Source organism: Athene noctua, chromosome 19, assembly GCF_965140245.1.
Source record: "Athene noctua chromosome 19, bAthNoc1.hap1.1, whole genome shotgun sequence".
NCBI lineage: Eukaryota > Metazoa > Chordata > Aves > Strigiformes > Strigidae > Athene > Athene noctua.
This window is the reverse complement of record NC_134055.1, coordinates 10,651,166-10,675,484: the sequence shown is the minus strand read 5'-3', so window position 1 is coordinate 10,675,484 and position 24,319 is coordinate 10,651,166. Positions and strand designations below refer to the sequence as shown.

General features: G+C 46.3%; 1 protein-coding gene across 7 annotated transcripts in view; it reads right to left on the bottom strand.

The window, feature by feature from the left end:
* AUTS2 (activator of transcription and developmental regulator AUTS2) overlaps positions 1-21,956 on the bottom strand; it is a 788,413-nt gene extending 766,457 nt beyond the window's left edge. For 2 of the 7 annotated variants that reach the window (XM_074923167.1, XM_074923170.1), the window contains exon 1: positions 21,494-21,953. In XM_074923167.1, coding sequence (XP_074779268.1) covers positions 21,494-21,787 — 294 coding nt within the window. In that variant the 5' untranslated portion in view covers positions 21,788-21,953. Of the gene's footprint in view, positions 1-21,493 lie in introns of all 7 variants that reach the window. The other 5 variants (XM_074923168.1, XM_074923166.1, XM_074923165.1 and 2 more) reach the window with 4 other exon arrangements.
* Between the last annotated feature and the right edge of the window lie 2,363 nt (positions 21,957-24,319).

Genomic DNA, 24,319 nt, shown 5'->3' with positions numbered 1-24,319 from the left:
CAGAGGAAAGCCAGAGGAATCAGCAATGATTTTTATTCTTTGTGCACCATAAAAATGAAAATCCCCGGTGCGTCTTGAAATACGAGTATGTTTATGTCTCTGCATAGTAACAAAGCATAAACTTTATCCTGTACAAAAGATGATCACAAAGGCAAAATTCAGTTCAAGCTCTCAAGTTTTCACAGGGATATCAAGAATAAAAAGTGCAAACAACCCAGAAGAAAAGAGGGCTGACCTGTCCCTCGCTCTCTCTTCAAACACCAACTTCATTGTGGCTCTTGGTACAACAGACTGTTTTATCAGCAGCAGGTCTGCTTTATCCAGAGCACCACCTAGATATTGCATCTAATTTCAGAGGCAGAGAAAATACAGGCTCTTGCAAACACTGCTTGCCCTCCGCATCCGCGGGGCTGAGCAAGGCAGCGAGCTCGAGCCCCGGGGAGCCAGCGGACAGTTTCCATCGGCTCAAGGCACATGGTGCAATCACACAAAAGCTGAAAATGAGACTTTATGTACACGTGCATACACAACGGGGAAAATTGCTATCAATTATGCTAGTTAATTATACATTATAATAGAATTAGAGTAAACCCTCCTCATTATCTCCTGGTTCAGACCCTGCTCCGCAGCAAGCTGACCACATGCTGTACTAATGCCAATAGCCCTTTCGCATTAACCTTTATCTGCGCCTCGCAGCTTCGCCGTTTGCTATGCGTATCAGGCTTGTTTTGACCTTGTTCCTGGCTGACCTTTCATTGAAATCTAACATTTGTAGCAGTCCTGAAGACTGGCTCATCTCCCATGGCCTTGCAACCGCAACATTTTTCTACAGGATCTAAAACACAGGACGCCTTGTTTTTGCCTTGTTACGAGGATCCTCACCTGTCTCTGGAGGTCCTCTTCGTGTTTCTCAGAGAGGCTGTGACATTACCAAGACAGTTTACAACTGCTGCTGTACGTTCAGTTATTAAGAGGAACTCCCAAGGGATGTTTTTTATTATTATTATTACTATTTTACACGGAGGCTGTCAAAAAGGGATAATCACATACATGCCTACGAGCACCAGCACCGAGTACTGTGGCTGTGCCTCTTGCTCTCATGGCTGCAGCAGCCAGGATGCCGAGCCCCCTCCCGAACCAGCCTGCATCCCCAAAACTGTGACTGCAGCAGATTAAAGGGGCCTTTTACAGCTGTGATTCACTGCTGGAGGGAGCAGTTTACTGCTGGATATCCAGAGTGATGGTGTTTAGCACAAATGCCCGTGTGGGAACCAAGGCTCCTGCGAGCGACACATCCTTAAGCATCTCTGACAAGTCCTGACTCCACAGACTTGCACTGCAGGGGCAGAATCATCTTCGTGCACAGGAGGAAGCCATGACCTGCATATTTGCTTTGCAAAGTAAACACGGTCTATATTAAAAAAAAAAAAAAAGGAAAGAAAGAAAAATAGAGAAAGGAACCCAGAATAAAGTTCTCCTTTGAAGAATTACAGAGAAAAACCCATCAAGAGGAGGAAGAGTGCCTCCAAAGAGGGCAAAGTCCCAAGTGCCACACAACTGATTTGACACAGCAGTGCAGTAAAGACAGTAATTTAAATTCCCAGGAGCCCAGGGTGTATGGTTTAACAGTTTCCTCCTTTTCCACTACAGTAATAACACCAAGCTGCAAACAGCATCCTGATTTCAGTCTCTGCTGTGCACTCCCTATAACTTTCCCCATCAACTTTCATGGGGGTCTAGGTGTCAAAGATGAAAACTGAAAATCATGATTGTGAGGCAAGGTCCAGAAGTAGATTTTTGGCTGGTTTGGTTATGTTAGAAAAAAAGGTAAAAAAAAAAGATGAACAGAAAAAGGACTGACTGATGTTTAGCTCAAAAGTGGTTGAAGCTTCCAACTTGGCAAAGTGAGGTATTAATAAGAAAATAATCCCTCAGAAAGTTCATAAAAACAGTGATTAAGCTAAACTCACAAATAAGGGCATGGAAAAATTTGCTTCACGAGAACTTCCTCTACTATACAAGCATACTGTATTTGAGACAAAACCAACTTGGTTACTCAGAGGTGGCAACATCAGTAGCTGAGGATGAGACCTGCCAAACGCTTCAGAAACAGATGAATGTTTGTTATTAAGCAGATCTGGTAACGGTCACACACGTACAGCACCAGGCTGAGCACACCGACTGCTGCCCCGGGTTCATTCTTCCCACACCATCAGTACAAAACCCACACCAGGACTGTGACGAACCCCAGTGTCTCTGCCTGCCCCCAAACACCCACAATAGGCACGAGGCAGATACAGACCCCCCACAGAGCAGCGTGTGCCACTGCTGGGAAATGCTGTGATGACATGGAAAGAGATTTTTTTTTTTTTTTTTACCCTGACCCTTACTTCTCCCGAGATAGAAAGCTTAAACAACTCAACATTTAAGGATCATCGATGAAAGTCACAAATAGCTATATTTTTTTAAATTGCTTTAACATTTTAAACCCTCAAATGTCATCCAAAATAACTGCAGTCAGCTTGAAAGATGGTATTTTTCACTTTGCAGATGTCCAGTACAAGACCTGTGCAGGGTTTATGTCTCGCTTTCAAACAGAATAATTTCTGCCTCACAATGGAAACTCTTCTTTCTTTAGGGAGGTTTAGCAAATGGAGAGGAAGAGATGCTCTGAGCCCAAGGAAAGCAAAGGCCATGCCACTCCATCCTTAGGGAACGAGGGAGCCCTAGGAAGAACCTCTGGGTGATGAACACAAAAGCCACCGACCAATTTCAGCAGGAGCAGCAGGCACGAACCCAACCCCACGTCGCCGGCTGAAAAGCGGTGAACCTGCCAGCTACATCTAACAGAGCCTCTCCCCCACTTCTCCTGTGCTCTTCTCCAGCCCCTTCCTACAAGTGAGACAATCTGGCCTTTAAATAGGGTTCACAGCACCTGACCCCAAATCCGCAGAGCAAGGGGAAGTGGAGTGAGTGGGCCTGAGTGTCAGGTGGTAGGATGAGATGCTCTCAATACCTTCCAGGTTTTGAAAAGGCTTTTTATGCATTAGATCCACCCTTTTTTTAATACTATGAGGACAAAACTGCACTTACGGGGAAAAGGAGCATAAAAAAGGTAATAAACATTTAATGATCCAATAATTGGTTATATCAGAGTAATCACTGTTCAGTAATTAACTCCCATTCCTGCTTGCTCATTTGATATTTTCTGTACCCTTTGATAGGTTCCTCTGACTATCAGCATTCCTTAGAAACTCTTACACTGAAACCTTCTGATGAAGCTAAAAAGCAACGATACCATTAATCACTACACACGTCCCAGTGGCTTTCAGACTCTGAGACGGTGCTTTTCGTCTCTGCACATCGCTCCTAAGCTGTCTTTAATACAGCCAGTTGGCCCTAGGATTTGAAATTTTCTCCCTTGCTTCTTCACGTTACAGGAAAAATGAATTAGCTATACATTTTCTTTGCCAAAGGGTTAGTGGGAAAGCACACCAACATAAAATTACATCTTGAAAGATAACAAAAAAATAATTACATTGCACTATCACGAAAGAGTACAGGAAACAGCTGGCATGTTGTTGCAATGTAAAACTGGAATTAAACTCAGGTTAGTGTCACTTTCAACTAACTGCCCACAGTAAGCAAGAGGGGACAGATACTCCTGCTACAGCCTTCCACAACCAGTCCTCTCTTACCCGCAGCAACATAAAGCAGTGGGAGAGCCGAGCGTGCTGACATGCCTTCATTTCAACCACGGCAATCATACCAGGGAGAGGGCAAGGGCTCTCCTTGCAAGAGTCCCAGATGATCGGCTTTGTCCAAATGCGTGCTTCTCCTAAATTTAGCCCACAGTGATAAGAATTTCAGGACAAACTCATATAATGAAAGGAGGTTTCTTTTATGGTCTTTAAATATTAAAAAAATACATTGCACAATTTAAGTATTAAAAAAATACATTGCACAATTTAAGTATTAAAAAAATACATTGCACAATTTAAGTATTAAAAAAATACATTGCACAATTTAAGTATTAAAAAAATACATTGCACAGCGCTGTGATTTAACAGCTCCAAATTTGTACAAGAAAATATGAGGATACAGAAATGCTGACTTCTGTTTTGTCCAAAGTAGAGATATTATTGCCTGGAAAATAAAAAAGCTAAATTCAAGTTACTTTCTTTGGAGGGGATTTTGATCTCAATTGCATAAGCATAGAGCCAAAGTAATGCCATGGCATTTCCTCATACTCTACATTTACTGCAGCCAGACTTTTGTTCAACCAGGTTCCTTCTCAAGACAAGTATCTGTTGAATTTAAAAACTAGTAAAGCTATTTTTTCCCCTCAAGGAATTCTCTACCATACATTTATTTCCAGTTGCCGCCATTTTATAGCGAATCAGATCTGGTTCTTGCAGTGGAGCTGCCTTTGGCTGTCAGGATCTTTGAAGAATAGGTGCTTTTCCTCCAAAATATGCACACTCCTCCGTGGCTCTCAGCACAGATCACAGAGCAGTAACTTTTGCCTCGAAGGTTTTAAAAGATCAGGGGTCACAGAAGAACACAAGAAAAAAGACATTCTTCAGAAGTCAAATACTCTGCTCCAACTGCCAATATTATGCAAGATGCTGGTATTGCAACACTGTATTTTCATCCACTGCTATATAAATGAATGAAACCAAAGTCAGTTAACCCAAGGAATACTGATATGGCATGTGAAATATCAAGTTAATCAAAAACATCTACATGAAGCAGTCAATTATGTCCTGCACTGGCTCGCAGGATTTCCTAAAGAACACTGAGTTCTAAGGCATATGCAGACCTGAACTGGAAGGAATGTAAGTTGTTTGCATGTTATTCATGCACTTGAAGGCATTAGTAGTGATGGGAAGGGAGGGAGACAGGGAAACAGATTGAAAGGGGCAGGAAAATTAGAGAGCTCCTTGCCATTAATGGAAAAATAACTGCAGAGTGCTGTAACAGATTTCTCCTCTTTTGTATGCATAGGAATATTTATTTAATCAATGTTCTGTAACAAAACAGGCCTCTGGTGAGCTATTGTGGAGAGTGAACTCCATTCAGAGAGTGGTGATTTGAATCCTGCCACCTGTTTAGCTGGTACTGGAGAAAGCAACAATATGTGGCTGGATGGGAAGGTGTCTGCACCGGGTAGGGGAGGAGAGGAGGAATCACCCCTCAGTAGCTTCCCGAAGTAATTACCCAAAGTAATGCTACTTGCCAGGGAAATCTTGATGACTCATCATTAACAGGACTTAATGGCAAGCAAAGCTGCAAAGTTCATTTCTCTTTGGAAGAAAAACTCAATCCCATACAGCAGAGGTTTCAGCTTGTCACTGTTCACACTGACACTACGCTACACCCAGACCTGACTCTGTGCTTGAATCCAAACTCATCCAACATCCTCACTGCACAGATGCACACTCACATTCCGGCGTCAGACAAGGGTCACACTAAATATGAGAGCTTTCAACAAAGGTGGGCTCACGCCAGCCCGCAGCGTGGCTGGGCTACCCGGTCCTCCACTTCCATCCTGCCATTACCTGTGGCCACCCAGCCAAGCTGCCTGCTGGGGCTCTTCAGCACACCCAGGGGTGCTCCAGCAAGCTGCCGTGTCTCCTGCATCCCGCATCCCACATCCCGCGGGCAGCTGCTGAGCTGCAGCTGGAGGCAGAGGTCCTTCGCCCGGCTGCTCCATGAGCTCTCTCACCACCAGACTTGACTGAAAGCCCCAAAACAGAAAAGCCCCAAAACAGAAAAGCCCCAAAACAGAAAAGCCCCAAAACAGAAAAGCCCCAAAACAGAAAAGCCCCAAAACAGAAAAGCCCCAAAACAGAAAAGCCCCAAAACAGAAAAGCCCCAAAACAGAAAAGCCCCAAAACAGAAAAGCCCCAAGCCACTCTCCCAAGCTTTCCCTAATTTTTAAAAAGTCACTGTCACAGAGCCTCACATTAAGGACATATTTATGTATATACCCAGTAACATCCCATTCCTGACTGCACTTAAGCATATACACACTTCAAGGGTACTGTGCTACGATTTTTCACAACATATTCAAGTGCTGTCTAAAGACGGACTGAATTAAATATCTGTACAAATACTGTCCTTAGATAAAGCCCTGACAAGGCCCTACTGCAAAACCTGAAGATATCACTGGGAGTGTGTCACTAGACTAAATTTCCATATTTCATTTCTGCACTGTTTGCAGAAACATGCCATGTACATGAACTTCATGTTCTTCTTACACAAACCTTACCACAAAGCAGCTTTGCTCTTAAATTTGGTACACAAGGATTCAAAAAACCCTGCGTTTATTTATCTTTTATAGGTTAGTTAGTAAGAGATATACCAGTTTTGTGACATTTACACCTGAAGACTCCAGCATTAATGACAGACCCAATTTGTTTATCACACCAAAGCTGCCAGGGTTAAATACATCCTTTAACATTTCTCATAGGTAGAATGAGAGTTTCTTCCCTATTCTACAATGGATTTAAGGAAAGATATTACCACAAGCTAGCCCTGATACCCACCACAGCTGGGACAGATCATGTTGTAAGTGATTTAAAACTGAAGCAAGCCATAACTAAGCAACACTAACTTTTACATCATTAATAATCATAACAGCATAAAGAAAGGTAAAGCACTAATCAGTATTTCACTGAGTTACCCTTCACATCAGATTTCCATAACGAAGTGATTGCTGTCAACAATTTTAAGGCAAAATTATAGCTTTATTTTAAAAGGTGGTTGACAATAATTCAAGGGCCTTCATTGATTTAAATATGTGTTCTAGCCAAGTCCCTGCTAAATGTGTATAAGCACTGGTGTTTTGATGTCCTACAGTTAAATTACATTGATACTTTATGTTAACCACTTACTACGTGAGCATCCCGCAGATGCTAGTTAAGCAGCCAGCCAACCTCTAAAGAGGGAAAGTATCATTAAACCCATTTTTCAGACAAGAAAACTCAGCAACAGCAAAACTATCGCTCTAGCTCAAGGTGACACCTAGACACATACTTGACTTCTCACTGAACAGTAGCTCTCACATCAGCATTGTCCCCATAGGCCTGCTTTTCTCAGTCCAGAAACCCAAGTCTACAAGCCTGGGCAAGGCACCTCCCATGAGCATACTCATGGATCCAAGCCCAAATCCATCCTTATTCAGCACAACCACAGAGCAGGTGCTCGCACGGCCGTGCTGAACTGGGAAGGGAGCAACGGCTTCAAGGTTATGAAAGACGACTGTGCTTACACGAAAGCACACCCACATCTCCCAAGGACCAGCTCAGCATCTTAATTGAAGAGTATGTTTGAAGGACAAGAGGTATCAGAAGAGTTGTTTTGGGAGGGAACTACGCAAATCCAAATGCAACAGCAAGCGTATGTGACAGAAGGTGAAGGAGGCCATGGGCCAAGCAAGACCCCACTGCCTGCTTCAGCATCCCAGCTGGGCAGAGTGCTAAACTGAGCAGGCTGCAAGAAGACAAAAATAATAACAAAACCAAAGGAAAGAAGGATCTTCTTTATGCATATTATCCTTCTCACTCTCCAACTTTCCCCTTTTGATGGGGAGCACAAGCATCACTCCAGTCCAGAGAGGCTGCATGCCACATCCTATAACATGTGCATCCCTCAAGGCAAACGCTGCACTGGCCGTTGCCGAGAGAGGCACTGCAGACCTCAAACCTGCCCTAGAAAATCCACACTTGAAACTGTGACAGTAGAAAAAAGAAGATAAAAGCTGAACAGATTGCCCTGTACTATGAAATGAGTGGAACTGTGCAGTGTAAACGCGTCCTTTTTATGTGAACATAAAACAAATACCCAAAATATTCAGAATAGCAGCCCAGCATAGAGGACTAAAAAAAACCTTTAAAATTTCAAAGCCAATTTTGTGGTTTTTACATTCTGTGTATTTTTCCATGTTGTAATTGGCACTTCCCTCCAAGACTTCTTGAAAGTCTTGTCAGTGTGGCTGCAAGCCCTGACCAAGCCCTGCAAGTGAAGCAAGGAGAGGTGGGACCATGGCCCTGGGACAGAGGTACAGCTCATACCATGTACAGCAGCGGGAGAGATGCCTCCTTCCCCACATATTCAAAAGGATATTATGTCAAATATCTTCAATAAATAAACAGACCTTCTCCTAGCCTACAACATAAACCGACACAGTCAAGTGCAGCCTATCCACACGAAAATGTGGTGACCCATACTCTAACATTGTAATCTAATCCTTGAACTAAAGACAGTTTAATGCCTTTACAAATCCATATGTTTTCTAATACCACCATTGCTGTCAGCAGACTACAGGAGAGCCTCTTTGAAGATGGAAGTAAAATGACAAAGCACATCATTGTGAAGGCAATTATACGCTGCAGTAACCATTTTACAATGGCCCATATGGGCTGTATTTCAACAATGCAATTTCCAAATCTGCCTTAGCAAACATATATCTCCGTCCCAATCCCAGGTAGATTTTGCAAAACAAAATAAAACTGCAAGCAGAACAAATCCAAAATATGGATAACAGATGTAAAAGTATGCCAACAAGAATACCAGAGCAATTTTTTGTCAGAGTATCAAACAAAGAGAGCAGCCACATCAGACCTTACGAGGCTATTCACAGCAAAGCTACCCATTCAAGGGACTTAGAGACCTGGTTTTATCAGAAATCTGATTATACACTCGCATGCTTTCCTATGCAGCCGCCCAATCCACTGTTGCAGTCACTGTCCCATCCACCTCCCCAGAGACTGCGGGGCAGGATAAATGCAATCCCAATTTAGAAACTAAAATCAGACATGAACCAAGGCCATTCAGGCTTACTCAGAATCACCTCTGACATCCAGGACTAGGGCATAGCTGAAGGCAACCAAAAAAAAACCGCACAGAAAAATCAGGTCCTTACCCTTCTTACAGGTGCAGTTTCATACAGCTGCTCTGTTTACCTTCTTGCCTGGGCTCTGCCATGGTGACTCAGCCATGCCATCAGCCCAGCATCACTTCCAGCAGCTTCTGGGCTGATCCCTCCTTTGGAGGCACAGAGCAGCAAAACCAGCTCCAGCCCAAAATCTCTCCCTCATGGAGAAGCAGGAGCCTGGGCTGACGAGCAGCATTCACAGGGCAAAATTACACAAAAGCTGCACTCTAGTGAAAAGTGGTTTTAATTCCGTTTCTTTTCAGTAATCTCCTGCAGTGGTCCATTGCTTTTGGAGGCTCTGGGCTGGAATCCTGTTCTGGGATATCTCTGCACCAGTGGCACAGTTTTCTAGGGGCACTGAGGTGAGCCATGGAGGACAAACAACCAGACAGACAGGAGGTGCTCAAAATCCTGATGGGCCACACACTCGGCCTACAAGCAGGATCCAGGCTGCAGGATACCAGTTGAACAGTCCTATATATATATTAGTACCAGCAATAAAGACAGGAACAGCCACTAACATCTTTCTCCCTGAAGTGAAATAGTAATAAAAAATGCCTTAAGCTGCCTATAACAAAGACAGAAATTGTAAAGGTGAAAATTTACAAGTTCATTGCCAATTCATTAACAACAAACGGGCTTCGTCGTATATCTTACACCTTATCTACAATGCCAAGATTGGCATGCAGAGGATATCCTGCCAGTCACACATGCATAGAACAGAGCAAAAAAGCACCAACGTGAGGGGAACCTGTAACTGGGTATTTGGTAGCCAGGTCTTGCAAAGTGCATGATCCAGTTCTTATCATTGTCAGCTCCTCAAAATGATCCAGTGAAGCCAGGCAAGAGCATTTCAAAGACTTTAATCCACGTGAAATATTACTTCCTGGAACCGGAAATTCAATCCCTAGCCATGAAAACAAAAAGCACACTCATAAATGTACCTTTCAACTCGGCCAATACAGCCATATTTAGGCACTCGGTCTCTCAAAAAAAAGCCCTTTACTCATTAATATAGAGGAAACTTGAAATGATTGCTGTAATTGCAGTTAAAAAATTAATCATGTTTTGAGATAAATGCAGATAAAAGCATGTTTTACTAATTATCTTTTGAAGCTTCCGCTCATGAAAGATTAAAGGTGGAAGAAAAGTTGTTGAAGTATTGAAGACAAAAATCCTACCATTTGAAATCACTTTGAAGCCACATACCTCATATGATTGATCCTTGATGTCCAGATGTATTAAAAAAGGGGTCTTTTTAATTCAGAAAAAGCGTAACAAAACATGCCCATTGGAGCTTTTACACAGACAGCTCTCTGAAAATAGGTGTGGTGTCCAGCCACCCCTCTGCAGAACTACAGCCCACAGCCCAGCACCCGCTGGCAGGAGCAGGCTCACGGCCGCAACACCGCGCAAGGCAGCCAGCTCCTGTCCTCCTGCTTCATCCCCAGCTGGGGCAAAGACCTCCCAGCCCAAACACAAAACTGAATTCCAGAATTTGGGGCTTCACTGAGCATTCCAGACCTGCAGTCACATCAATCTACTTATAAATTAATGTCACTAACCCAAGTGTCTGCAACCATCTGAGGAGGTTACACTGGAAGCAGCTTGAGGGATGCTGATCTCTAGGACAGCTGCTCCCGGAGGAAATGACACCAAATCCACAAAAGGTAAGATTTTTTCATACTCAGGGAAGAGGAGGTGGAGGTACCAGCATCAGCTGTTTAACAGAAAACCCTAATCACCCCCCATGGGGGTTATACACAAGCCACATGAGGACCTATTTCCATCCCTGCAGCTTTTAAAGGAATGCAGGTTATCTGGGGTGCAAGTTACTCAAAAGCAAGGCTGGTACTTCCATTCACCAGCCTGGAACTAACAATGCATATAACTCCCTTCCTGCTCCATACCAACAGGCTATTTTATATCAGTAGTTTGCAGACTATTTCTAAGAACCCCAAGAGTATTAAATCAGAGATCAAACCTATTGACTGCAGGCTTAAATTCACTATACAGGTGTCCACAACTCCACTGGAAAAATGTTATGCTTCTGCAAATTGAAACAAGTTGAAAAATACTATTACATAAAATTGCTAAGATACTTTATAGCCATTTCACAGACTCAGTAATGATTTACATCAGATCTGAATTGTGCTGGTATACCTGAAGCATACACATTTTAGAAGTTTCCTTACTGGCAACCCCAATCACCTGTAGCATGACAGAACCAAAATCTCTTGTTACAGTGTAGTTTTCAAAAGCATTTAACTGAGCTCAACTGCTACAGAAAGTCAAAGTCAAGGACTCTTTAGTCCCCTACAGTTTTGAGAATTAGGACAGTTCTGAAATGGTCCAGTTGACACCTCTCTTCTAAGGGAAGGGTCCCACTGTAAAGAACATTCTCCAAAGTCAAATGCCCCGTCCTTCTTCTCGCTCCTTTCACACCCCTCTGTACCATTTAGCCCGTTCCCATCATGAACCATCAGTGACACCAAATTAATAAATTCTACCGTTGCTACAAACCTGACCAGGGCTAGGTAAAAGATTAAATAGTTGGGTTTTTCATAACCACACATCCAAGGAAATTTGCCAATGTCTTTTTATTTGCATATCTGGCAGACTGCCCCAGACAACTAATACATAAGTGACAGCGTACAGGTGTATTAGTTTAGAGTTTGCCTTTAATCTAGAGGTGTCAATTTGCTTCTGTTTTAATTACATCCATCTTGATATGTTATTACAACCTCATGAAACTTCTTCATTATGTGAATGGCTATAAATACATACACATGACAAACAGTTGTTATAAATTTTCTGGTTCAGCAGTGGAGGCACAATATCTTAGCCCACACATCATGTACATTTAAAGTTTCAGTACTCCCTCTCCTCTCTCTCCACCCTCCCCTTTCCCTTTCTTCTCTTTTCTTTCATCCAATACCAAGATTTTTTTTTTCCCCCTATATTTAATGGATCCTCTAAAATTCCTTCACTAGTAGCAGCATTCTGATACAAATACTATCAGCTTACAGAGCCGTTTCGGCACATGTGCGTCTTTCTGGGCTGCGCCTCTGTGAGAATATCTGTTTGTCATTAGGCAAATATAAGGAGATTGCACTGAGGTCTTATAAACATGCAAAGATCCACTTTTGTAGCTACATAATTCACTGAGTTTTTCAACACACATTCTGAGGTTGAAAAACTTGGCAAATCCATCCACCAGATGTATCTTTCTGATCCCAGAACTCATTAAAATTTACTTTTTTTTTTTTTTTAAAGTCCAGCAGACTCAGCTGTTGAGCCACATTAATTGCATTTTTATTATTTTTTTCCATAGTTAAAATGACTAATGCTAGAAGAGTCACTGCCTACAAGCACAATAGCCAGCCAGCAAAAATTACTAGGACTTTTAATCGTTCAGTAATATCCAAATCACATAAAATAAAGAGAGGCAATTTTGTCCCCTCAAAACAGACGGTTTTGATTTTCAGTATTTATTTTGAATTTTCTTTAAGGGAAGAAAAGAAAGGAGAAAAGACACAATTTCACACCAAAAGATTCCATTCAAAGGTCAAAGTGCCCTTGACGTGCATTAAAACCCACAACACTAACAGAATTACAACATAAATCGTCCCCAACAGCAGCACTTCTTTGCTTGCCTTCTTACCACACAGACTCCTTGGAGGTCAAAACTACTTTCGCTGCCTCAGCCCTCCATCAGTGCCTGCTCTGACGGATGTCACATTGTGCCTGGCCATGCAATACATCTGGCCAGCTCTGGAGCAAGCTGGAGAGCATGTGTTACCCAGCCCTTGGAACAGCGGCACCTCCCAGCTCCCTCCCCTGGGCCTTCTGGAAGCTGGGGACCAGATGCCAGTTTCTGAAGAACCCTTGAAGGACATTTATGGAACCCTCCAGAAGCCAAGACAAAGCTGAGAAAAGTGTTCAGGAGCCAGGTGTGAACAGCAGAGCCTACAGCCCCCCAGTTGGACATCCTCATTTCATAGCAATGAGCCAGCTCCTTTGGCTCCCATTCCCGCCATCCATGGAAGAAGAGGTTTCAAAAAACCCGAAGCAGATTCTCAGACTGAAAGGTCTCAGGTCACTCAGGACTTCCAGAGCGAAAATAAATAAAAATCAATGCCTTGAGCAATTATCCCCACGTTTGTAACTCATCTGAGTCTCAGCAATAGAAAACGGTGTGCAAAAAGCAAAACATGGATTGTCAAAACTTGCCAGGAGGGAGAAGCTACACCACATGCATTTTGTACCCAGGACCACCCCTCTCCCATGCCTGAGAGCCACCTGCATGTGGTCCAGGAGGAGTTGGTGGCAAGCACTTCTGTCTCATTAGCTCCACTTCCCGGGCAAAGCAATGAAAACATCTTTACCCTACCAGGAGAGTGAGCTAACGGCAGCTGTAGGACACTCACGGGCAACCTGCAAGCTGGGTCACCCTGAGCCCTGAGGGTGGGTTGCCTGGGACATGGTAACCTGCACCCACATGTAGGAAGAAAGGGGATAGTGGCTTGCCTATTCCGCTGACAGGTAAGGGGGTATATCTGCCCCAGATATTATCAGTGTTAGATTTGATGAAAAATTGTCCCTCTCATTGTCAGCCTATTAGGGAGCAAGGCTTCTCACAAACTGTCATGAATTTGGTTCTGGATCTGACCACTGATAGCACGGGAGTTTAAAACAAGTGTTACAAACAAGTGTAATGGAGTCTGATACAACTCCATTACAATTACTCTCCAACACAAGCAGTACCTCCCCAGAAACTGAGTCGCCTAAAAGTTAATCTAACCTAGAACCTGCTGGTGGCTACCTCTATCCACCTCTGGGACTGAGGCGTGCGCTGTCATCCTGCAGCACCCACAAACCTGCCCCGAACCGTTTCATTCAAACAATGCTCAGCACAGGGCATGTCTCAAAGGCTGAAGACGTTTGCTTGTTTTCATGAGCTCATCCAACAAAGGACAAGCCTAGGCTTGCAGATGGGGAAGACAGGTTGGCAGTAGTTTTATTCCCAAACCAGTAAGAGTCCTTTGCTATCAAATAAAAGTATGAAAAGAGGAAATTTATAAAAGCACTAATTCTAGAGGAGAAGCAACTTCTACTTTAGGAAGCTGGCAAACACATGTGAGACAGATTAAAGGGTGACCATTTCTGGAAAGAACACCCAGTTGATCTCCTGCGTGGCTATGGAGTAACTATTCCCAACTGGACTTGGAATATTAATCATATCAGCAATATGTGCATCAGCCAGCATTACACAATCTAAAGTTCAGACAGCCAGGAACTTGGGCTCATCAGATATCAATATACCTCTGCACATCTCCCGTGTCTTCGTCTCAGGAGATTTTAAAACCAGTAGGACCAAGATGCTCACCAAATACCAAGTTAAATCTACACGGAACATACATCATGCTACATGACCAAATTAAACCTGATAGGCAAAAACTCACAAACAGAAAAATGCCAAATGTGCAGTGCCAAGAAATAATCCACTACTTTTGTTAACTTTTATTCCACCACTCCTGCACAGAGGGGGACAGAACTAAAACTCCTTCCTATAATACTTACCAGACTAAGGTTTTAACTAAAAGGGTAAATCTTTCTCTCTCTACCACGAGTATGTGAACTTCAGCAGTAGTGTTGCCAAGATACAGGGAGAAAAATCTCAAGATATTAAGGTAACACACTATTTAAAGGCAAATAGTACAGCAGAGCTGAGCTGGGGATCTGACAAATTGCCACTGCACATTCTGCTGTTACAGCAAAACAAATCCCTACCTGCATTAGCCATTTCTCATTACTTACAAAGTGGATTTTCATATCCATTTTACAACAAGAGTTTAAGAGGACTATGATGTTCTGGTCCTCACCATGGCTTGGCACTGAGTCAAAATGACAACAAACTGATGTTAGAAAAAATGCATACAGCTGGTAATCTGTGGCACACACCGAGCCAAACCCCAACAAGAACACAGATACTGAACTGATAAATCATAAGGATGACGTACAAGAACATAGAGAAACATTGGAAGCAATTTCCCCTCCCAGAACCAAGGCAATGTTGCCTCAGCAAAGCACTGCAGATCAAATAAAGGAAAACTGAGAGTTAAACACTTCCACATTTCAGCCCACAACTTCCTAACTCCATTACCTTTTTATTAATTGCATTTGAGACTTCACTAAACTTGAGCTTGGGCTATTTTTAAAACCTATCTGACTCAACTTATTGTTGCTCAGAACGAAGATTAAACTTCTAATTTAGCTGCAGATAATTACAAGGCTGCAGGTCAGACCCCCGGTGTAATGTGGTAGGGTCTTCCAGTCAAACTGACAGAAACAGTTCTTGAAAAAAAAAAAAAACAAAAACCTAGCGTAGACAGGGGGGAAGAGGAGGCCATCTCATTGAGTGAAGAATCATTCTGCCTTTCTCCCAGCTGAAGAGTTACTTGGTTTAATGACTTTTTAAGAGGGGACAGATTTTGCTGAGTATTCCCCTCGGTTCTGATGGCAGGGCTCTCACCAAGGAGCATACGTAAGTACACAGCAATGGATCTCACCTGAAACTTCCACTTCTGGCAACAACATCCCCCTCTACTTCCCAGTGTTCTCATCCAGTCCCTGATATTTCTCTATTGATCTCAGTGTTGTAACTCAATCTTTCAATTACTCAGCACCTTGATGTCTTTCTGCTGATTTTTTTTTTTGCCTTTCCCAAGCGATCATTTTCCTTCCGAGTTCCTGATCCTTTACCATTATTTTATAAATCTGTTTCTTTACACTCCCTCGTCCCAGCAGAGGCTCCAGATATTTAATGAGAAAGGACTTACTTTCTCACCCAAATAGAAAAAAAGATGCCAAGATAAAGAAGAATAAGGGTGTCTTTTGTCCTATTCATATGTGGCGTAATTCCCATTAATGTTAATCTTAAAGAGCGGGGCCAGTGGAGACTACTTGAATCACATTTATCTAAAGAACTTCTCCTTATAGTTTAAACTCTTCCTCCTTCAACTCAAGGCCATTGTGCCTCCTACTACCACCTTTGGGAATGGCAAAAATCCCCACCTTCATTATACTGTTACCTAAAAGAGTATTTATGCAACACAGTCCTCAGTCATTATCTGCCCAAAGAGACAGTTTCAGCTCTTCAACAGCTACTGAAGTCAGTGCGAGTTGCAGGTTCCCTGCCTCTCAGAAGGATATCAGGCTTTTGAAAGTAATTTTAAAGCATTTTAAAAGTATTCAGGAGCCCAAATGATAGTAACATAAGTTTCAAAAATTACCCAAGAGGTTCCTTTTGTGGAATATGCATCCTGCTGTTTCCAGTTCCACTTTCAGTTTGGGTTGCGGTTTTTTCAGGTCTGGTCGCTCACAGTTTTCATCAAGAGATTCAGTCGCTCTGTCAAGGTTATCTCAAAATTTGACCTCAGGTCAATTTACTGTTTCCTCTAAATACACAGTGAAAATAATAAGCACATCGCTTCGTATGATATCCCTGCGTCACACAAAACCTAATGCCACTCATCACCCCCAGATATCTTCATTTAGTTACTCCCTTCTTTTCTCTGCTGGTCTAAATCTGCAGACTTGCATGTGCAAACAGAGACTAGGACAAACACCTAAGCATCTAAGTAGTCAATAAACACAAGAAGGGCTACCAAGATGCGCTGACAGCACTGAACAAACACCTGATGTTATGATGCTGCTGCAGTAAGGCATGAAGATCAAATTCCTTTTGAAATATGAAGGGATAGAGACAAGGCAGAATAAACTTGCTTGAAATCTCAGAGAATTTAAGTAAACAGGGTAATCAGGCCAGCTAAAAGGCTGGTGAAAAGAGAATGATTTGGGGAGGAAAACCACACTGCAAGCCAGTCTTTCTGGTGTCCAGCTCAAAGCTTCTGCTGTCACACAGCCAAGCTATTTCTATTTTCAGAGGGCCGTGCCTAGCGATGGGTATCACACAACAGTTATTAAAGCAAATTCCTGCATTCAGATGCATACATAGAGCTACACTGTCAGTGCACACAGACACACAACCGAGACCACGGTATCTTCCAAACCTTCCTGTTACTTCCACATTTTGTTTGCATAACAGTAGCGTCTCTATTTTAAAGCCCACGTCAGCTGTTAAGCTTTACTCCATCTAGTCTCACATTATCTGTCCAACATGTAAAACTGCCGTAGCTAACATCTGCCTAAATCACACAAACGTGCTGGAACAATTGCTTAAAAATTATTTACACTAGGTGGATGGAATCATCTGACACAGAATTTGAAGCTCATTAAACAGCTCCTTGACAAATATTTGTCAGCATTTCTCATTTGTAATTAATTATATTGGGCTTTACCTGACGATAATTTAGCATGGTCTCAAAACAGACTAATGCCTGCGTGCTGAACAGAAATTAGCTCAGCAAATGCACGGCGAGAAATCGTGCTAGTTTTATGAAACAAGAATCCCCATTTAAATGCAAGTCCCCCCCCCTTCCCACCCTACACCACTTCTGTCTGGGCTTTATAAATATCTGTGTCCCATTTCAGGCTTGTCGGATGAACTGCCTGAGTCGAAGCTAAACAAACATCTGCAGAAAAAACTCATTACCCTTACTCAGTGTTCAGAAAACCTGAAACCCACTGCTTACTCCATAGGGATGGTCAGAGCTGACTCAGGAAACATCAAGAACTTCCCAGGCTTTAAGCCATCTTAACATTCAGGTCAGATTTCATTTCTCATCGCAGTAAACCAGCTTCACCACGGCACGTCAACAGCCATGTCAAGTCGGTCTCCTGCCCAGAGTCCTACGCACCGGGAGTAGGAGGGAGACAAACATCTTTGTGAAATCTCACCTCACCAGAGAGTTCCGCAGAAACCTCCTCACCAGCACTGCCAGAGCACATCATGGAGAAAGTCGCTCCAACGGACTGATTTATCACATCTTGAGAAATGCGCTTTCCCTGTCAAACTGGTGTCTAAAATGCCCACCTGGGTTTAGAGAACCTCATGCTATTATTGTTGGTAACACTCACACCAGCGGTGCAGCTCAGGCCACACCAAGCTGGGGAAGCAGCTTGGTAAGACACCAGTCACACTAACGTGGGTAGCGAGCGTCTGCATCTTTCTCTTTTTATAGGCTGGAAGATTTTGGGAGGTCAGGGAAGTGATGTGTGAGTAACTGCTCTACAATAAACTACAGAGCTTGCTGCTGTTAGTCCCAGCAAAGCTACTCATGGGAAGATCTGGTGAATCAGATCAAATTGTAGGACCACATCTCAGCTGCTTAACTACAGAGTAAATGCTAGTTTCTGAATGTCAAAGCTCCAAGATGCTCCTCAGTGTAGGGGACAGGCCTACACTGCACATCACTACATCAGAGTCTAGCAAGGCCACGCAAGGATCAGTCCAGGCACATCCGCAATGACACTGGTTTTGCTCAACTGCCACTCCAAGGGGAAAAAAAAAAATAAATCAGCAATGATCAGCCACTGTCTTCATTCACCTCCCTCTTCCCCTCTATTCCCCACGCAAACATTAGATCAAGGTACGGGCTGCCATAAACCTAGAGACAGATAACTAGAAGCAGATGGCCTCTATTTCTACACCAAACAATTTACACTTGAGAAGCATGAAAAGGCTACTGATACCTGGGCAGAAAAGCAGCTCCGAGAGTGGGAAGTGGTGAAAAAGATAGATTTGCTTCAAAGGATAGGAACTATTACCAACATTACCATTACAGACACGGATGACTCCTAGAAACTACAGCGTCCTTGGGATCTGTGCTCTTCCTGTGCAGCATCTGTGTCCCCTTGCCATCCGTGAGCTTCACACAACCTGGTATTTTGCACAGTTTGGGCTTTTTCAGTCACCCCAACAAAAAAGCAATCAGTGAAGGACAGGTAAAATACAGCTATATGGAAACTTTGCTCTTGTTTGCAACTTTATACAAAGTATCCATAAGAAAATCCTAGGGTGGCACCTCACTGGCATCTACCCAACTCAGACACCTACTGCTGCAAAGATGTCCTGGTAAGCAGACCGCTCAGCCTCGAGCCTCCGCGGTGGCCATCCCCTCCTGTGTCAGCCACCACCTGCCCACCTCCCCTCTTCTGGACCACAGGTTTAGATCTTCCAGCAGGCAATATGTTCTGCACTTTGGTGCTCACCATTTTTCACACCAAGCGAACAAAACACTCTTTGTCTCTGCACGCTTTCAGGTGTGCTAAGCTTGAGAAAAGGCTGAAGTTCAAGTACGAAGCCTGGACTGGAGCAGTCTTGTCACACGTTGGGCACAAATGTCTTCTGGAACGCAGAGAGAAACCTCCGTGGCCTCCAACAAGCCAGGAGCAAACCCAAAGCATCAAATGTATAAATACCAGGGGACCGCTCCATGGCACCCAGGGCTTCTTGTATCAACTCAAGCACATTAACACTTAAACATCTCACCAAGGCTGAGATATCTCACTCCACCAGTCACCCACAACCTCCTCACCAACACTAAAATCACAATTAAAAACTTAAGGCTGCTACACCCTATGTACACAGTAATTTCTGCCACATTGGGCTTGTGTCTTAGACACCTTCATCTCCCTCTGATCCTCAGAAACAACTTTCTCAACATACACACCGAGCTGCAGGAAGAAGCACCTAACAACGATTTTGTGACATTATTTCTCAACGCAGCATGAAATCGTTAGGTCAAAATGTGCCACCTATCACATGAACATTAAAAGTATGTCAAGTCTCAGTGTGCGAGCTATTGTTTTATCTGAATGTGATATTAGCTGGCAGAACTGGGTAATGTTTCTGCGCTCCTTTTTAGTGAGATAGGATTACGACAGGATGCAAGTAGTAGCCATTCTTGGCTTTGTAAAGCGAAAAGAGCACAACAATTATTTTCATTTCAAGTGGAAAATAAACAAGTAAGAAGTGAAACAGAATTAAGACATTTCTAAAACACCCTACCAAGTTCTGACCATAAAATTTGCTCTTCACTTCCCCTCCAAAGAGGACAACGGCCAAATTCTCAAGTCCGTATTCCCATAAAATCCCTAACGACATGAACTGGGGCTTTGTTTGATGAAGAACAGAATTTTGTCTGAAACAGAAGCATGCAAATCTCACTTTTGCCGAGAAACATGTATTCACACTCCTCCTCTCTCTGGCCTGAGCAGGGCACTTGTGGATGGGCTCACCAGGTGAGAAATGGTGGTAAAATTGAGTCTCGTCATTACCTCAGCATTTGCTCGTTATTGCTTATAGGAGTCTAACACTACGTGGAGGTTTGCTGGAGTGAACAAATCCTCCCTTAAATTACACCGGAGTAAGTTCTCTTGGAGGCGACAGTCTGGACAGATACAGGTGTAACCAAGGACAAAATCTGGCTCCAAATCAAAAAAAAAAAAAAAAATAAGAAAGAAAGAAAAACCGAAAAACCCTGAAAATGCCACTAAGTATTCCTGGCTAAATATTTAAACAGCTTAAGAGCTACACAGATTTTTTTCTTAAACAATCAGCTTCATCTCCGCATTTATTTTGACAGTTCATAATCGTTCCAGTTGTGACTCCAGCGCACATAAACCCAAATAAATCTGCTTTTCGCCACGGCAAACTTCTCCGGAGCAGAAGTTATAAACAACAAAGCCTTTCAACCAAACGGGCCGGAGCTCCCCTTGCACGGCCGCGTCTCCACCACGACCCTGGCCGGGCTGACAGCGGCTCCGCGGTCGCGGGTGGGTGGGTGGAAGGTACACGGGGGCCAAGGGGGGGCCGAGGCCGGGCGGAGGGAGGCACCGCCCGCGGGGGGCTTCCCGGGAGGCGCCTCCCTCCGCCCGGCCCCGGCTCACCCGCACCCCCTTCCTCCAGCCTCTCCGGGGAGGGGGGATGCCCCGGTGCCCCCCGTGGGGCGGGGAGGCCGCGCCGCCCACCGCGGGGCCCACTCGTGACAGGCCGGCAGGGAGCGCGGCAGGACGGGCGCCCCCCGCCCAGCAGCAGCGAGGGCCGGCGAGACCGAGCGCAGAAACACCCCCCGCCCCTCCCGCGGCCCACGCCGCCCGCGGACACGAGTGGGCGGCCCCGCCGGGACACCGCGGCGGGAGAAAAGTTTGATCGTGGGAGGGGAAGCGCCGCCGGGAGCCCCGCAGGGGGGAGCGCCCGCAACTCCCCGCTGCCCTGCCCGAGGGGGCGGCGAGCCGCGGGGGGGGTGGGGGCGCGGGGGGGGGGGTTGGGGCGGGGGGGGGTCGCCCCGGTCCCCGCCGCCGCGCCGGAGCCCCCCGCCGCCCGCCGGGAGCGGCGCGCCAGGCTGCAGGTGTCGGCGGCGGGGAGGGAGAAGGGAGGGGAGCGGGGCACCCCGGGGACGGGGAAGGGGCGGCGGGACCGCCCCCGCGGGCACCCCCGGCGGCGCCGGCCCGGGAGGGGGGGGCGAGGGAGGCCGAAGGGGCGGGGGGCCGGGGGGGCGGGGGTGTCCGGGTCGGCGTTGCGGGGGGCTCCCCCCGCCGCTGCCCCCACACAATGAGGCGCACACAAAGCGCCGCCGCTCCTACCTCCAGCGCCTCGAAAGTGACGAAGCTGGACATCGCGAAACCGTCGATAATGTCCTCTTCGGCCGAGGAGGACTCCCGCCGCTTCCTCCGGGGGGGCCGCGGCCGGGACGGCGGCGGGGGCCCATTGTCTTCCTTCTCCGAGCCCGAGGAGGAGAGCGCCGCGGCGGCCCCGGGGCCGGCGGCCCCTCCGGCGGCAGAGCCGCGCCGCCCGCCTTTGGCTCGCCGCTCCCGGTCGCGCTGGGACCGTGATCGCCGCTTCTTCCGAAGCCCGTTGCATCGCGCCGGGCCATCCATGTCTCTCGCCGGCTCTCCCTCCTCTCGCTCTCGTCCCCCCCCGCCCCACCGCAGCCACAAATCCGGCTCCCCCGGCGGAATAACGGGGGAGGGAGGGAGGGAGGGAGAGAGGGAAGGAGAAAGGGAGGGAGGAGAGGACAGCGAGGGGGGGGGATGAAAGAATCCGAGTGCGGTTCCACCACCACCAGCAGCAAGCACCAAATGTAAGAGATTCCTATAAGCGAGCCAAGGAAAGTAATGGCTGATCTCAGGTCGCCTTTGTAAAAAAAAAAAAAAAAAAAAAAAAAAGAGGCGAGAGAAAGAAAAAAAAAAAAAGCCTCACCAAGCAGGCAATAAATCAGAATAGCGGAATGCTTTGATCAAGGGGCTGGGAGGGCGAGGATCTTCGAAAGAGAGGAAAAAAAGCAGAGAAGAAGGGGGGAAAAATAAAGAAAGAAGGAGAGACCCGCTGGAAGGAGGGAGCTGAGAGTATTTCCTTGCACAAAATTTATTTTCTTTCTTCCTTTCCTCCCCAACTAAAAGAAGTTCCAGGGGGAAAAAAAAATATATAGAGAGATGTATGGAGCTCTCTTTCTCTCTGCGTGTGTGTGTGCAGGGAAGGGTGCAGCCTTCCCCTCCCCACGAACACGCACTCCTCTCCCCCTCCTCCTTTATCTCCCTGGATCAAACACAATAATAATAATAACGACGCATCCAGATGCAATTTTCTCAGGCACCGACCAGGGATGGACTCTGGAGTGGAGCTCGGATCCCAGCCCGGCCCCTCCAAAAACAAAACCAAACAATAAAAGAAAAAAAAAAAAAAAAAAAGGAAGGAAAAAAAAGCCCCAAAACACGCCCACCCACCCCAGCTATTAATACGGATCAATCATGGCAAATTCATCGGATTAATTGTGGCGAGGAGGGGGGTGCTGGTGGTGGTGACAATAGATCCGAGCGGAGAGGAGGCTGCCCCCCCCCTCCCCAAAAACGGCAACAACAAACAATAATAATAATAATAAAAAATACAGAGGTGGTGCTGAGGCTCAAATACGCTCCAGTGGGGACGGCACCGGCGCGGGCTTCCCGCTCCCGACGCCGCCTCCCCTCGCCCCTCTCCCCCACCGCGGGGGAAGGAGGAGGAGGAGGAGGAGGCTGCAGCCGGCCGCTCGCTGCCTCGCTCGCTCCCCCCCGGCCCGGCGGAGGGCACCCGCGGCCGAGCCCCCGCGGGCGCGCAGCCGGCGCGGGGCGGATGGCGGTGCTGGCCCCCAGCGGCCGCCCGGCCCCGCGCCCGCGCCGCTCACGTGACCGCCGCCGCCCCGCCCGCTCCCCGCGCGGCGCCGCGTGAAATGCGGCGCCCCGGCCGCGCGAAATAAGTTGCGGGCATGCGCGCAGGGCCTGCGCACTCGGCGGCGGGCGGGCGGCCCGCGGTTTCTCCCGCCTCACGCCGTCAACTTTCCCCTCAGTTGTGGACGCCCCCCGTGTGCCCCCGTCGCCTCGCAGCCCCTGGCGCTCAGCCCTCCTCCTCCTGCCGGGGCTATCGCCCCGGCAGGAGGAGGAGGGCTGGGCGCCAGGGGCTGGGGGTTACCTGAGGTGCGGTGGGTCCGCAGACAAACAAACCGCGGGCCACCCGCTGCCCCGCACTGCCCTTCCCGTGAGGTGCGTGGCCGTTTGCTTTCGTCGCCCTCGCCCGCCTTCTCTCTCCTCTGTTCAGGTTTCCCGTCTCAGTTGCGTGGAGGGGCTGCGTTAAGGCAATATTGACCCGGTCGCCTCGGGCCCCTAAAAAAAAAAAAAAAAAAAAAAAAAAGGCCTGCGGAACTAACGCAGCTTGTTCTTGCGGTCGCCCTTCTCACCTGGTGCTTCTGTCTCCTGCCCCAGGGGAACCGGCTGAGGGATCAGGCATAGAAGGAGTGAGAACCTGTTCCCTCTAGCTTCAAGGGGAAAGCTTCAGGAGCAGAGACCTGGGAGGATTAGATTTGCAAAAAAAAGGGTAGTGGAGGAGCAAGGAACAAGGCGGGGGAGAGAACCAAACCTGTGGAGTCTTAATGTTCAGGATGGAGAAGAGGGGCTCTGGAAGCACAGCACTGGTTTTCCTCTGTCCGCCAGGCGATTGCGTAGTTTGAAATATATTGGGGGAGGTTAGGGGGGAAAAAAGGAGAAAGGGAATCATTTAATACCCCATCTCTAGAGGAACCTTCTCTTGGAGCACGCAGTCTGCCTTTTGCTGCCTCCTCTAGCTGGTAATCATTTCCCCGTTGAGATACCAAGAAGGGCCCCAGGCAGCGGGACAGACACAGGCTGGGCGCGTCAGCGTGTATTTTTCCAAAAGTGTCCCTCTAGCCTGCTCTGACTTTCAGGGGATGTTGTTCTGCTTGACTGTATAGTATGTTGTTTACATCCCAACACTTAGTCCACCGAGTAAGTAATAATGTATTTTCCACAGCGATTACATGAAATACTGAGAATGGGATACACCCTTTCCATCCAGCAGGCAGATGACATCTTTGCAACCTCTTTCCACACCACGTCTCCCCTGGACGACATGCAGTGACG